At 43.2% G+C, this 13,429-nt stretch overlaps 2 protein-coding genes and 1 long non-coding RNA gene across 26 annotated transcripts in view; 1 reads left to right on the forward strand and 2 right to left on the reverse strand.

The window, feature by feature from the left end:
• Positions 1–13,429, forward strand: part of LOC130524710 (NACHT, LRR and PYD domains-containing protein 12-like) — a 337,155-nt gene that overhangs the window by 159,316 nt on the left and 164,410 nt on the right. The gene's annotated exons all lie outside the window — the stretch shown is intronic.
• Positions 1–13,429, reverse strand: part of LOC130524718 (ribonuclease inhibitor-like) — a 158,254-nt gene that overhangs the window by 96,755 nt on the left and 48,070 nt on the right. For 3 of the 5 annotated variants that reach the window (XM_057031126.1, XM_057031125.1, XM_057031124.1), the window contains exons 2-3: positions 12,556–12,732; positions 12,272–12,445 (exon numbers count right to left, since the gene is read on the reverse strand). In XM_057031126.1, coding sequence (XP_056887106.1) covers positions 12,272–12,445; positions 12,556–12,732 — 351 coding nt within the window. Of the gene's footprint in view, positions 1–828; positions 1,003–1,112; positions 1,280–2,205; positions 2,343–12,271; positions 12,446–12,555; positions 12,733–13,429 lie in introns of those variants that run through there. The other 2 variants (XM_057031128.1, XM_057031129.1) reach the window with 2 other exon arrangements.
• LOC130524760 (uncharacterized) lies at positions 8,485–9,308 on the reverse strand. Its single transcript, XR_008950231.1, has 2 exons — positions 9,199–9,308; positions 8,485–8,994 (listed from the first exon to the last, which is right to left on the reverse strand). It is a non-coding gene; the product is annotated as an uncharacterized LOC130524760 (long non-coding RNA).

Raw genomic sequence — 13,429 nt, forward strand, 5'->3', positions numbered from 1 at the left:
TATACACATACTTCCATATTGTCTTAGATTGCAAGCTGCATTTATTGCATCGTTCATAGAAAGTCATATTTGTGAGGAGAAAAACTCCAATAACGTCATTTTCTTTCATGATCATTACAAAAGAAGGAGGCGATGAACAAACAGATTTATCTAAAAATGTGTGAAAACTTATGGATGGAAACCTTTTTAAAATGGTTGCATTGTGTAGAATCGGTGGAGAATCAACTTGTTGACTTCTGATTTGGACTCCAATGGAAGTGAGGTGCAACAATTGTGGATGCTGAAAGCTTCAGATCTTCATGAAGGTTTCTGTGGTTGGACTGACCTGCTGCCCCTTTAAGAGGGAGGCAGGTTTGGGCTTCTGGCTGGAATGAAGCCACCTAAGATGAGAATGACTGCAGGCTTTCGGTACCAAGGTTTAACAGGGCGCTCACTTCACACTTGGGCTTTTCTCTTTTTTGGGATGGGTTTTCTCAGGAGAGAAGGGGCATGGCACACTGCAGCAGCTTTCTTTTTGGGTTTTCTAGTTTTCCTTCTGATCTTTAAAAGACAGGAAGAACCATTTTTGATTGGTCTGAATGTTTGGGCAGTTTTGTGGCCAGCCTAAAATAAAATAAGACAAATCTACAACTGATACTTCCTTTCTAGTCATTGATGACCATCCTCACATGGGACAGATTTCCACAACCAATTTAATACTGCAAATCTGTCCTGTGTGGTCTTTTTTCTGAGAACTGTAACACTACGTTTATAACAAAGATCAAACATGGAAACATTTATTGTCTAACTAGTTACACCTGGGAAAGTACTGGATCATCTCTGACTGACCTGAGAGTCTCCAGCTCACAGAGAGGATCCTGGAGAAAACCACAGAGCAGCTTCACTGCTGGATCCTCTAGACTGATGTAGCTCAGCTCCAGAACCCTCAGATGGGAGGGATTGGACCTCAGCGCCGAGGCCCGAGAGCCACAGCGGATCTCTGATAAACTGCAGTCACTCAGCCTGGAAAAGGAATAAATGGGGCAAATAAAAACACATTTCTAAATCTGAAAATGAAGAGAAAAGCAGAAAATGTAAAGAAATTTAGAAAAGACCAACAGAGGCCTCCTGACCTGAGCGTCTCCAGTCTGCAGTTTGGATGCATCATTGCAGAAGACAGTAACTTTACTGTCAGGCTTTTGTTCTGCTTAAGCTCAGCTCCCGTAGATGAGAAGGGTTTGACGTCATTGCTGAGGCCACAACTTCCCAATGACTCGTTGAAAGAAAACGACCAGACAGTCTGTTGTGTATGAAACAAAAATAGTGAGTCAAACTTTGGGATTTCCTAATCAACTTATCTGAGAATCTACCTCAACACAAATGTAGCTCATTTCCTGGAAAAGCTAAATTCAACACCGTAGAGCAACAGTTTGAACGACCATCAGATCTGAAATGCAACTGAATTATTCTCAACATTTGTCTTATTTTAGAACAGCTCATAATTACTCAATATTTAAAATGATTATAGCAAATGGTTTAAAGAAACGTGCATCTTTTTATCTGTCTATCGGCTCTTTGGATATTTTGCATTTCATCCAATTTGTACGATGGTGCGTCAAGTCTTAATTCAGCGATCCGATCGATGACATCAGAGTCTCTGGTTGCATCGATTGCCCTCAGCTTCTGTTATATCTGCCTGTTTTCCTTCAAATCATTTTCACTGCACCTTTTGTTGCTAGTGATGAAGTTGCCACCTAACGGGTGTGGAAAGGGTCAAACAACTTTGTGGGTCACATAAAGGCTCCAAACGGAACCGCCACAAAAACCTAAAACACCCATTTAAACCAACGAGGCCGGCTGTTTTTACGTTGAACAAATGAAGCAAAATAGTCACGTGTCATTAGTTAAAATGTGTTTTTCTGTTGTTAGAATACGATGTATACAAACAAACAAAAGTTATTTAATGGCATGACAGTAATTTCATGATAGTCAGTTAACTTGTGGCTCCTATTATTCCTGCCTTATGTTGGGTTGTCTGGATTGACCTTTGAACTTATATCCAGCCAGTGTTGAACATTTCTGGATGAATTGTTGTTTTTTAATTTATGGACGCTGCAATGGAGATAAAGAATTGAAGGAATGACCACTGGAGGGGGTATTGCTACCTGACATGATCCACTCGCTTGATTTAAACGCCGATGTCCGGCCCCAAAAATCTTTACTTACACGACCTTCCTGCAGTTCCTCACAGCTGGAATCAGGCGACGTCGTCCCTCATCTGAGGTGTTGTACTGCAGCAGGTTCAGCTCATCCAGAACCTCCTCTGACATCTGCAGCAGGTAGGCCAGAGCTGAACAGTGGATCTCTGACAGTCTCCTCTCTGATATCTCCCCTGACTTCAGGAACTCTTGGATCTCCTGATGGACTGACTGATCCTTCATCTCCATCAGACAGTGGAAGATGTTGATGCTTCTGTCTGGGGAGATTTCATCACTGTTCTCCTCCTTCAGGTTGTTGAGGACCTTCTGGATGGTTTCTGGGTGGCTGTTCCTCTGATCCAACAGTCCACCCAAGATCCTCTGATTGGACTCCAGAGAGAGACCATGAAGGAAGCGAACAAACAAGTCCAGGTGGCCATTTTCACTTTTGAGAGATTTCATTAGTGCTCTCCTGAGGAAGTCATCAAGAGATGTGACTGGTTCAGAATATTCTAGGAACTGATTTATAACCACTGTGTCTTTCCTGGTGTAACGGTGGAACATGTAGACGGCAGCCAGAAACTCCTGAATGCTCAGATGAACAAAGCAGTAGACTGATTTCTGGAAGATCACACTCTCTCTCTTGAAGATCTCTGTACAAACTCCTGAGTACACCGACACCTCGGAGACGTCCAGTCCACATCGCTCCAGGTCTTCTGAGTAGAACATGATGTTTCCTTTCTCCAGATGTTCAAACGCCAGCCGACCCAACTTCAGAAGGAGTTCTTTATCAGCCTCAGTCAGTTCCTCTGGTCTCTGCTTTCCTCCATACTTCTGCTTCTTCCTCTTTATCTGAACCCTCAGGAAGTGTGAGTAGAGGTCAGTCAGGGTTGGGGCAGCTCTCCTCTCTGGTCTCTGGTCATCATGTCCTCCAGAACTATAGCAGTGATCCAGCAGAAAACTGGGATCAGACACATGATGTGGAGGCTCCTGGAGGCCTTGATGTGTGAGATGATTCTCTTGGACAGATCTTCATCACTGAACCTCCTCCTGAAGTACTCCTCCTTCTGGGAGTCAGTGAAGCCTCGTACTTCTGTGATCCTGTCAACACACGAGGGAGGAATCTGATAGGCTGCTGCAGGTCTGGAGGTGATCCAGATGAGAGCTGAGGGAAGCAGGTTCCCCTGGATGAGGTTCACCAGGAGCACGCCAACGGACGATACTTGTGTGACATCAGAGATGAGCTGATGCTTGTTGAAACCCAGTGAAAATCTGCTTTCATCCAGGCCATCAAAGATGAACAGAAGTTTCCAGACAGTCAGATCTTCTGCTCTGATCTTCTGTAATGTTGGATGGAAAACATGAAGCAGTGAGAGAAGACTGTGCTGCTCATCTCTGATCAAGTTCAGCTCCCTGCATGAGAGCGGAAGCACCAGACTGATGTCTTGGTTCTCCAAACCTTCTGCCCAGTCCAGACTGAACTTCTGCACTGAGAAGGTTTTTCCAACGCCGGCGACACCGTTGGTCAGAACCACTCTGATGTGTCTCTGTTGCTCAGATAAGACTTTGAAGATGTCCTGGCACTTGATTGGAGTGTCCTGGATGTTCTTCTTGGAGGTTCTCTCAAGCTGTCTCACCTCATGTTGTGTGTCCACCTCCTCACTTTGTCCCTCAGTGATGTAGAGCTCAGTGTAGATCTTGTTCAGCAGGGTTCCACTTCCTGCTTCATTAGTTCCTTCAGTCACATGTTCACATCTTCTCTTCAGACTCATCTTATGACCTTCTATATCACCTCCTGCAGATCACTTCCTGAACATAAGTAAACCAATGATTTCCATCTATAATAAATCATCAACACAACTACAAATTCATGACATCACAAATTAATCTCATATTGAACAGTTTTACTTTGTTTGGGCTTCATTTCAGCATCTCCAGATCTGCTTCCAGATTGTGAACAAGAGGACTCTCCTGGTGGAGCTGACTGGTCCCAGTTTGATAGGATGTGCTCCCCCCTCTCACTATGAAACACATCTCTATTAGTCCTTTGATTTATAGGATGAAAAAACCTGATCAAGACTCAATATTGTTCCAGCATTTATGTCTGAATTCATCTTTCAGTTTAAACCTGATTCTTGTTTCTAATCAACAATATTCACATTAAGTCTGTAACTATATGACTGTCTGAGGTTTAAGTGTTAAACATCTCCAATAATAAACTCACAACCTGCTGCTGTTAATGTGACTAACAGCTGCCACACAAACACATCATCACACGCTTTAGTTTTCTTACATTCCTCTGAACTTCTGAAGTTTATTTCTCCATTTTTGGAGTGGTCACTCTTCAGGGACACACAGCTGGGCGCTGTGGACTCTGCTCTGTCCTCGTCCATCCTGAGGAAACATCAGAAATAGTGATGAGACTGTGATGAAGGTAAATAATCTGTAGAGGTTGTAGGTAAATAATCCCAATTCACTGCATTTTTATCAAACAGGAACATTTCTAATCCATTCTGGATAACAACTGAATCAATAAATCAATGATGTCTCTGTATCATTTTCATGTTTTCAGAGTTTAAGCTGCTTTTTTTAACTGTTCCCTGCAGTGAGAAAAGAACTGGCACCTTTTCCAGCCCCTCATCCTGCAGCACTGAATGTGCTCTAAAGTTCTTTCCAGAGCAAACGTCTCTGCACTTGCAGCAACATGTTGTAGTCATGGATCCGTGAGGAGAACCGGATACAGGAAACGCCCCCACTTTGATCCCAAAACCCAACTGGTGGCCAACGGTGGTCCGCAACGACGGGGACGCTGGTCCATCGGCCCGACAACACTGGTTTTCCACAGGCCAACATGGTGAAAGGACTGTGCACCGTTTCATTTTAAAGAGCTGATGAATTTCATTTTTCACGATAGTGGAGGCTAATACCCACAAAATGATGTTTTGTATGGTTGTGAAATGTTCTAAGGCAGAGTTGTGGTTCAGAAAACCTTACTTTAAAGGTGAGCCTTGAGGTCCAATACCGAAGTTTTCAGGCTCGTCTTTGGACCAGTCGCTCTTCATGGACACACAGCTGGGCACTACGGACTCTGCTCTCTCTTCCTCTTCCATCACACATTCGCTCATTTTAAATGTGAGTCTAAACGGTTAAGCAGGAACAGTCTGCTGACACAGAAAAGAAGATTAAAGAACATGATTCTCAGCATGAAGACAAGCAGAGGTCTGTCCAATGACGTATTGTCGGCTCATTCACATCAAAATCTATAATATGATGTCACCCTGTACATCATACAGGCCACATATATATTGGAAAAAAGTTTTGGGACATCTTAAAAGTTTACACCATGTTAAATATAAAATAGTTGTGGAAAAATGTTTCTCCTGGGTGTTTCAAAAGGTGCGGTGGCATCAGACGGACGCACACAAATACAAATTAAATCATTTTTTATCTGGTTATGGTTTACAAGAAAACCTAAATTCTTTCAAGATGTCAGTTCTCAACATTAAATTCAACAAATAAGATGAGAATGCATTCAAAACTAAACAGAAATACGTCATCACATCATCAAAGTGGGTCAAATGCAGCATCATCTTCTGTCATCTCAGACAGGATTCCAAGAAGAGGATCTTCATTTTCAACAACGCACCTTGACATCTCATCATGGCTCGTCTGTCAGATTACAAGCAGCTTTTTTTGATCAGGCGCATCATGTTTCTCACGAACACATGATGGTGCTGGAAAAAACATTTGTAGCCTGACCTAGAGGTCAAAACTCTGCATGGCGTGCACAGCTACTAGTTGCAGCTGGTGGTTGTGGCGGAGGAGATCCCAAACATATCTAGCAAGCTTGTTTTGGAGCAGAGCTTGTCCACCACCTCTGACCCCACTCATCACAGAAGTCCCACCATATCCATGGCCAGGTGTGTTGGCAGCATTGGAGCCAGCCTCAGGAAAAAGGTGTGTCAATATCTCAGAAGTGATGATCAAGTTGACACAACCCAACAGAAGTCAAGCAACCCAACATGCTGAATAGAATAGATGACACACAGCAAAGGGCAAAAAACACCCAATTCTGCTCAACTAATCTGATCTGACCACATGTACAGGACCAAAAATATGAAAACACCATGGGTTTAGTTTTCGTTTCGTTTTCTTGACTGCTTCATTCAAAACAGAACACATTTCATAAATCCATAATAACAATTCATATTCCACAAAGAACCAGTTGTTAAAACAATAAAATGGAATGCCTTGATCTCTCCCTCTTTCCATACTCTCCTTTTTTAAATAAAGGATTGATTGTCCCCTGGTGGAGGGACAAAGAGAGGAGGCTAAAACTGTCGCGTTTGTGTTCCTCTTTCCGTGGATTTTTCCACTAACTGCAAATAATATTGTCGACTTATTGTGAGTATTAAAATGTGCTTCCTCAACCTCTAAAATGTTGGCTCAGGGTTAGCGGAAAACGCAGTTAGAGGAAACACGCTACAAAGTTTGATCATCCGTCACAACATTCCCGTCGACCAGCCGCAATGTGCGTCCGAAACACGCGCACGCTCATTGCGAACACGCAGCTTATTAAGCCGCATCTCGCAGCGGAACATTGATTCGAGACGACAGCAGTGAAAGAACCAAATGCTACCTGAATATTAGAGGTTTTCCATCAGGGCTCGGTCACTCAGATGGAGCCCGAAGTTGAGAACTTTCACTTCTTCTTCCTCTACACGTCCCGTGTTTGTGGTTGGATCGCGTCATATCCAGCACAAGCGCCTCTCTTCAGAACAATTTGGTCCACGTTTTAACTGAAATACTGGGAAACAACTGGAGTTCGTCTGACAGATGTTCGTTTTTGGGTGCGGAATCAAACTGGGTCAACTTTTTGATCTATAGGATCCCCTCTGGTTCAAAGTGTCCCCTATAGGATATTGACAGTACTGACCTTTTGGGGGCTGCACACACCTCTTAATGGTGACGGCACCAACGGAGCTGATCCAGTTGTCATCAGCTGGCCAGTCTGACTCCAGCTCATTAGGGGAAATTTGCTGATCTGGAGGAGAAGCTTTCAAAACTTGACGGGCTGGGGGGAAATGACTGTAATTTTGGAATCAGCGTGCCAATTTTATTTTTAATCAGAATAATTTAGAATAATTTCAACAGGATATTTTCAAATTGTTCCCCAGTGTAACTTCACCTGAAATTGTGGACTCCAGAATATCACCATAAATCCATTTAATCACTTAATAGCTGTGGAATTTGAGCCGTGAGAAAAATATCTCTCCATCATGATTTCCAGAATTTTTCATCAATATCTGAGATTCTTCGAAAGCTTCGCTGGTGTTGGGTTTTTATTGCTTCTGCTTCATTTTCAGGCGCAGTTCTTTGATTTTTAAATCAAATCAAATCATCTTTATTTGTAATGTCTGTTGTAGTCAAACTTGGTGCTATGCAGAATCCCAGGGCCTGATCCCTAACAATCAACAGGAAAATCTCCCCTTTAACAGGAAGAAACCTTGAGCAGGACCAGGCTCATATGGGGGGGGGGGGGGGGGGGGGGTTGGTCCTGCTCATGGGGGGGGGTGGGTAGGGAGAGAGGAGGAGAAGGGGGAGGACAGGTAGAGGAGAGACAAGGCAGACATCATTCAGTTCATTTTAAACCCACTACATTATATATTCTGAATAGCTGGTGCTGGTAATCGGAAGGATAAAACTATTCTGTAAAAATGTATATTTAGCTTTGTGAAATTGTGTCGTACAGGTCAAATAAGAAAACAAGATCAACTGCTGAACCAGTGCAATTTATTTTTAATGTGTTAATCTCCACAAAGAAAGAAAAACCACAAACAACAGTTTATAGTGGTCCAGTAATGCGCTCTAGTCATACACCAGTACAGTTAACAATAACTCATGTTTTCCACCTGCTTTTCCATCTTCAGTGGGAATAATCCAGGGCGTTCTGGGCTTGAACAAAGGTATTAAAAGCTGGCTGAATGTCTGAGGTGACTGAAGGACACACTTGGGCTTTTCTCAATAGAGAAGGGGCACGGCACAGTGCAGCAGGTTCTCATCTTAAAATTTACAGTATTCATGGGAGATTTATTTGGTCATTTTGCTTCTTTTTATTTCCTATTCCCACATTTATTCATAGTTTTTATTAGATTGCAATAAATCCTATAACATTGAACAGACTGACTAAAGTCAAATGACCTGCGGTTCCCACCGATAGCCGTCATTCTGATGGGTTTTTGCTGGCTGCAGCTGAAATATTCCAATGCTCCATGTCACAGAGACAGTAAATACTAAACCCTAAAGATTCTGAAGGCATGATGTAAAATAGTAACGTATAATACAGACATTTGAAGAGACAATTAAGAGAATGTTTCCATGCTTCTAAGAGTGGCCGAGGAGCCATTTAGAACTTTATAAAGATGCATTGTGTGATACCAGGAACTAATTTAACTTCAAGGCGAAGCTGCTTCTGCTTTGTCGACCATCGACTGATCTCCTGAAAGTCCACCAGCGCTTTTTAAAACTGAATTTTTCATCTATGGAGGGAGTAGACGGCAGATGTTTCCACAGATGCTCTTCACCAGTGGTCAGTGAGTGATGCAGCAGATGAGCGGGAGTTGACTGGCTTCAACCAGCCATGTCTCAATGTCTCCAGCCCATAGTGTGGATTCTCTACGAGAGGAGACAGCAGCTTCACTACTGAATCCTTCAGCTGGTTCTTACTCAGGTCCAGTTCTCTGAGATGGGAGGGATGGACCTCAGCGCCGAGGCCAGAGAGTCACAGCTGATCTCTGATAAGCTGCAGTAGTCTAATCTGAAAAATGCAGGATGAGGTTATACGGTGCAGGTCTGCATGTTATCTGCGTCAGTACTAAACCTACGTTAGTTCTTAGTTGGGTCAGACCTGAATTCACGATATTCCAAGGATTTTTTTAATGTCGTGCATCACAGCAGTGTTGAGAACAGCCTCACTCACCATCTTAGCAGCTGGTATATAGGTAGAAAAATGAAGACTGACCTGAGCCTCTCCAGTTTACAGTTTGGACTCTCCAGTCCAGAACAGAGCCGCTTCACTCCTGAATCCTGCAACGGGTTGTAGCTCAGGTCCAGAACCCTCAGATGGGAGGGTTGGACTTCAGAGCTGAGGCCACAGAATCACAGCTGGTCTCTGATAAGCTGCAGCTCCTTAATCTAAATAAAGAAGGGAAACTTTTATAAGGTTATAAGTGAAACCAGTATTAATCTGAAAGGTTAATCAAAGGCATGATCTGTAAATATTTAATTTAGTTACAGGTTAAAAAATGATAGTAATATGTAATTACCACAATTCCAACCTCTCAGGTTTGCACTGTTCCAAAGGAGAATATATATTGTTCTGGCCCTCACTCTTCCCAGGTTCTCCCACCTCTTTCCCTCCCATCTCATCATGGAGATCCATCTCACCTGTGGCTCATCTTTAAAGGCACAACCTGTCTTAGATGACTTCCTGTCTCCCTCACCATCTCCCTCCTCGTTGGCTGGTGTCTACCAGGCACCCTCACCTAGTTTTGTCTAATTTTGGTTACCATCTGTCGGCTTTTTCATTGTCCTTAAATCAATTTATCATGAATAAGTGGTCCCCGTGTGGCCCTCCCTCCTGAAGGAACTGGGCACAACACACACACTCAGAAAGTGTGAGGACCCTCGGATGGAATAATGGACATTTTTGAGAATGGTGTTTACCTCAGAGTTTCCAGTCGGCAGTTTGGAAAGTGGAGAAAACCACAGAGCAGCTTCACTCCTGAATCCTTCAGCTGGTTCCCACTCAGGTCCAGTTCTCTGAGATGGGAGGGATTGGACCTCAGCGCCGAGGCCAGAGAGCCACAGCTGATCTCTGATAACTGCAGTCAATCAATCTGAAAAATGCAGGATGAGGTTATACGGTGCAGGTCTGCATGTTATCTGCGTCAGTACTAAACCTACGTTAGTTCTTAGTTGGGTCAGACCTGAATTCACGATATTACAAGGAATTTTTTTAATGTGGTGCATCACAGCAGTGTTGAGAACAGCCTCACTTCACCATCTTAGCAGCTGGTATATAGGTAGAAAAATGAAGACTGACCTGAGCCTCTCCAGTTTACAGTTTGGACTCTCCAGTCCAGAACAGAGCCGCTTCACTCCTGAATCCTGCAACGTGTTTTTGCTCAGGTCCAGAACCCTCAGATGGGAGGGTTGGACTTCAGAGCTGAGGCCACAGAATCACAGCTGGTCTCTGATAACCTGCAGCCCCTTAGGCTAAAATAACAATTATTTTAGAGAAGACAAATAAAAAAATCATGTACCAGAGCAAAACACAGCTTACAAGCAACAAACCTCTGGTCCTGCACCGGCTTATCTGCCGTATGTTCCTATTTTGGGTTCTTTCAGGGCGGTTGGACAAGATCTACAGCGTATGTAAAGTGTGTGTAGGTCAAAATACCTTCCAAGTTTGTGAGACCACATTTCTCAATAGCACTCAACTCTTGTCAGGAGTTGGGACAAAGCGACCCACTCCTGATAGCTTGTGGGCGATGCTGCAGCGACCCTGCAATCCCTACACTCTCTGGTGAAACCAAATCAAAGGTTTTAGACACTGCTGGATGCTGGAAGGGTGGCTATAGTCTGGACGCATCGTTCCCCTGACTGCACATTTCTCCAACAATGATTGGCAGCTGGTGTCACTTGTTCTCCAGATGAGAGAAGGAAAGAGAGCCCCCCCACAGTGTGTTTGATTGCCCCACTGCAAGCTCAATGCTGCCAAAATTGCAGGAGCATCAATTCCCCTCAGGGCATCAACAAGGACCTCAGGAAAAGGTGCAGCTGCCACCTACTAGAGACAAGCACACTGAGCTGAGATTCAAAGCCCTCTCCTCCCAAGAGAAGAGCTTGTTTGTTGGAGGCTCTTCTGGGCGATACCTGGTGCCACAGCTCCAGCTCAGCCCGTCTCTGGAGCTGAGGTGGAGCTTAGCAAGTTTCATGGTTCTCCACCACTTCCTCTCGCTGAGGACCTTCTCAGCTGGTGGTTTCTGCTCCACCTTCCAAGTTGAGCAGGTGATACTTCTGCATTCCTGCCACCAGGTCTCTGCAGAAAGACTCTTCTCTACTGTTTTATATTAGATTGTAGAAAATTAGGATTTTTGTTGATGTCTTAGATGTTGTTGACTAAGAGCAGGTTTTTCTTTAATAACATAGAAAGATTCGATGAGAAGAGCAAATGTATTATTTTATGAGCTACTTCCACTACTATTATATACACATACTTCCATATTGTCTTAGATTGCAAGCTGCATTTATTGCATCGTTCATAGAAAGTCATATTTGTGAGGAGAAAAACTCAAATAAGGTCATTTTCTTTAATGACCATTACAAAAGAAGGAGGCAATGAACAAACAGATTTATATAAAAATGTGTGAAAACTTATGGATGGAAACCTTTTTAAAATGGTTGCATTGTGTAGAATCGGTGTAGAATCAACTTGTTGACTTCTGATTTGGACTCCAATGGAAGTGAGGTGCAACAATTGTGGATGCTGAAAGCTTCAGATCTTCATGAAGGTTTCTGTGGTTGGACTGACCTGCTGCCCCTTAAGAGGGAGGCAGGTTTGGGCTTCTGGCTGGAATGAAGCCACCTAAGATGAGAATGACTGCAGGCTTTCGGTACCAAGGTTTAACAGGGGGCTCACTTCACACTTGGGCTTTTCTCTTTTTTGGGATGGCTTTTCTCAGGAGAGAAGGGGCATGGCACACTGCAGCAGCTTTCTTTTTGGGGTTTCTAGTTTTCCTTCTGATCTTTAAAAGACAGGAAGAACCATTTTTGATTGGTCTGAATGTTTGGGCGGTTTTGTGGCCAGCCTAAAATAAAACAAGACAAATCTACAACTGATACTTCCTTTCTAGTCATTGATGACCATCCTCACATGGGACAGATTTCCACAACCAATTTAATACTGCAAATCTGTCCTGTGTGGTCTTTTTTCTGAGAACTGTAACACTACGTTTATAACAAAGATCAAACATGTAAACATTTATTGTCTAAGTTACACCTGGGAAAGTACTGGATCATCTCTGACTGACCTGAGAGTCTCCAGCTCACAGAGAGGATCCTGGAGAGCACCACAGAGCAGCTTCACTCCTGGATCCTCTAGACTGATGTAGCTCAGGTCCAGAACCCTCAGATGGGAGGGATTGGACCTCAGCGCCGAGGCCAGAGAGTCACAGCTGATCTCTGATAACCTGCAGTGTGACAGCCTGGAAAAGGAATAAATGGGGCAAATAAAAACACATTTCTAAATCTGAAAATGAAGAGAAAAGCAGAAAATGTAAAGAAATTTAGAAAAGACCAACAGAGGCCTCCTGACCTGAGCGTCTCCAGTCTGCAGTTTGGATGCATCATTGCAGAAGACAGTAACTTTACTCTGGCATCTGTCAGGCTTTTGTTCCCGCTTAAGCTCAGCTCCCGTAGATGAGAAGGGTTTGACGTCATTGCTGAGGCCACAACTTCACAATGACTCGTTGAAAGAACACTATCAGACAGTCTGTTGTGTATGAAACAAAAATAGTGAGTCAAACTTTGGGATTTCTCATCAACTTATCTGAGAATCTACCTCAACACAAATGTAGCTCATTTCCTGGAAAAGCTAAATTCAACACCGTAGAGCAACAGTTTGAACGACCATCAGATCTGAAATGCAACTGAATTATTCTCAACATTTGTCTTATTTTAGAACAGCTCATAATTACTCAATATTTAAAATGATTGTAGCAAATGGTTTAAAGAAACGTGCATCTTTTTATCTGTCTATCGGCTCTTTGGATATTTTGCATTTCATCCAATTTGTACGATGGTGCGTCAAGTCTTAATTCAGCGATCCGATCGATGACATCAGAGTCTCTGGTTGCATCGATTGCCCTCAGCTTCTGTTCTATCTGCCTGTTTCCCTTCAAATCATTTTCACTGCACCTTTTGTTGCTAGTGATGAAGTTGCCACCTAACGGGTGTGGAAAGGGTCAAACAACTTTGTGGGTCACATAAAGGCTCCAAACGGAACCGCCACAAAGACCTAAAACACCCATTTAAACCAACGAGGCCGGCTGTTTTTACGTTGAACAAATGAAGCAAAATAGTCACGTGTCATTAGTTAAAATGTGTTTTTCTGTCGTTAGAATACGATGTATACAAACAAACAAAAGTTATTTAATGACATGACAGTAATTTCATGATAGTCAGTTAAC

This window comes from Takifugu flavidus, chromosome 4 (genome assembly GCF_003711565.1).
Source record: "Takifugu flavidus isolate HTHZ2018 chromosome 4, ASM371156v2, whole genome shotgun sequence".
Lineage (NCBI taxonomy): Eukaryota > Metazoa > Chordata > Actinopteri > Tetraodontiformes > Tetraodontidae > Takifugu > Takifugu flavidus.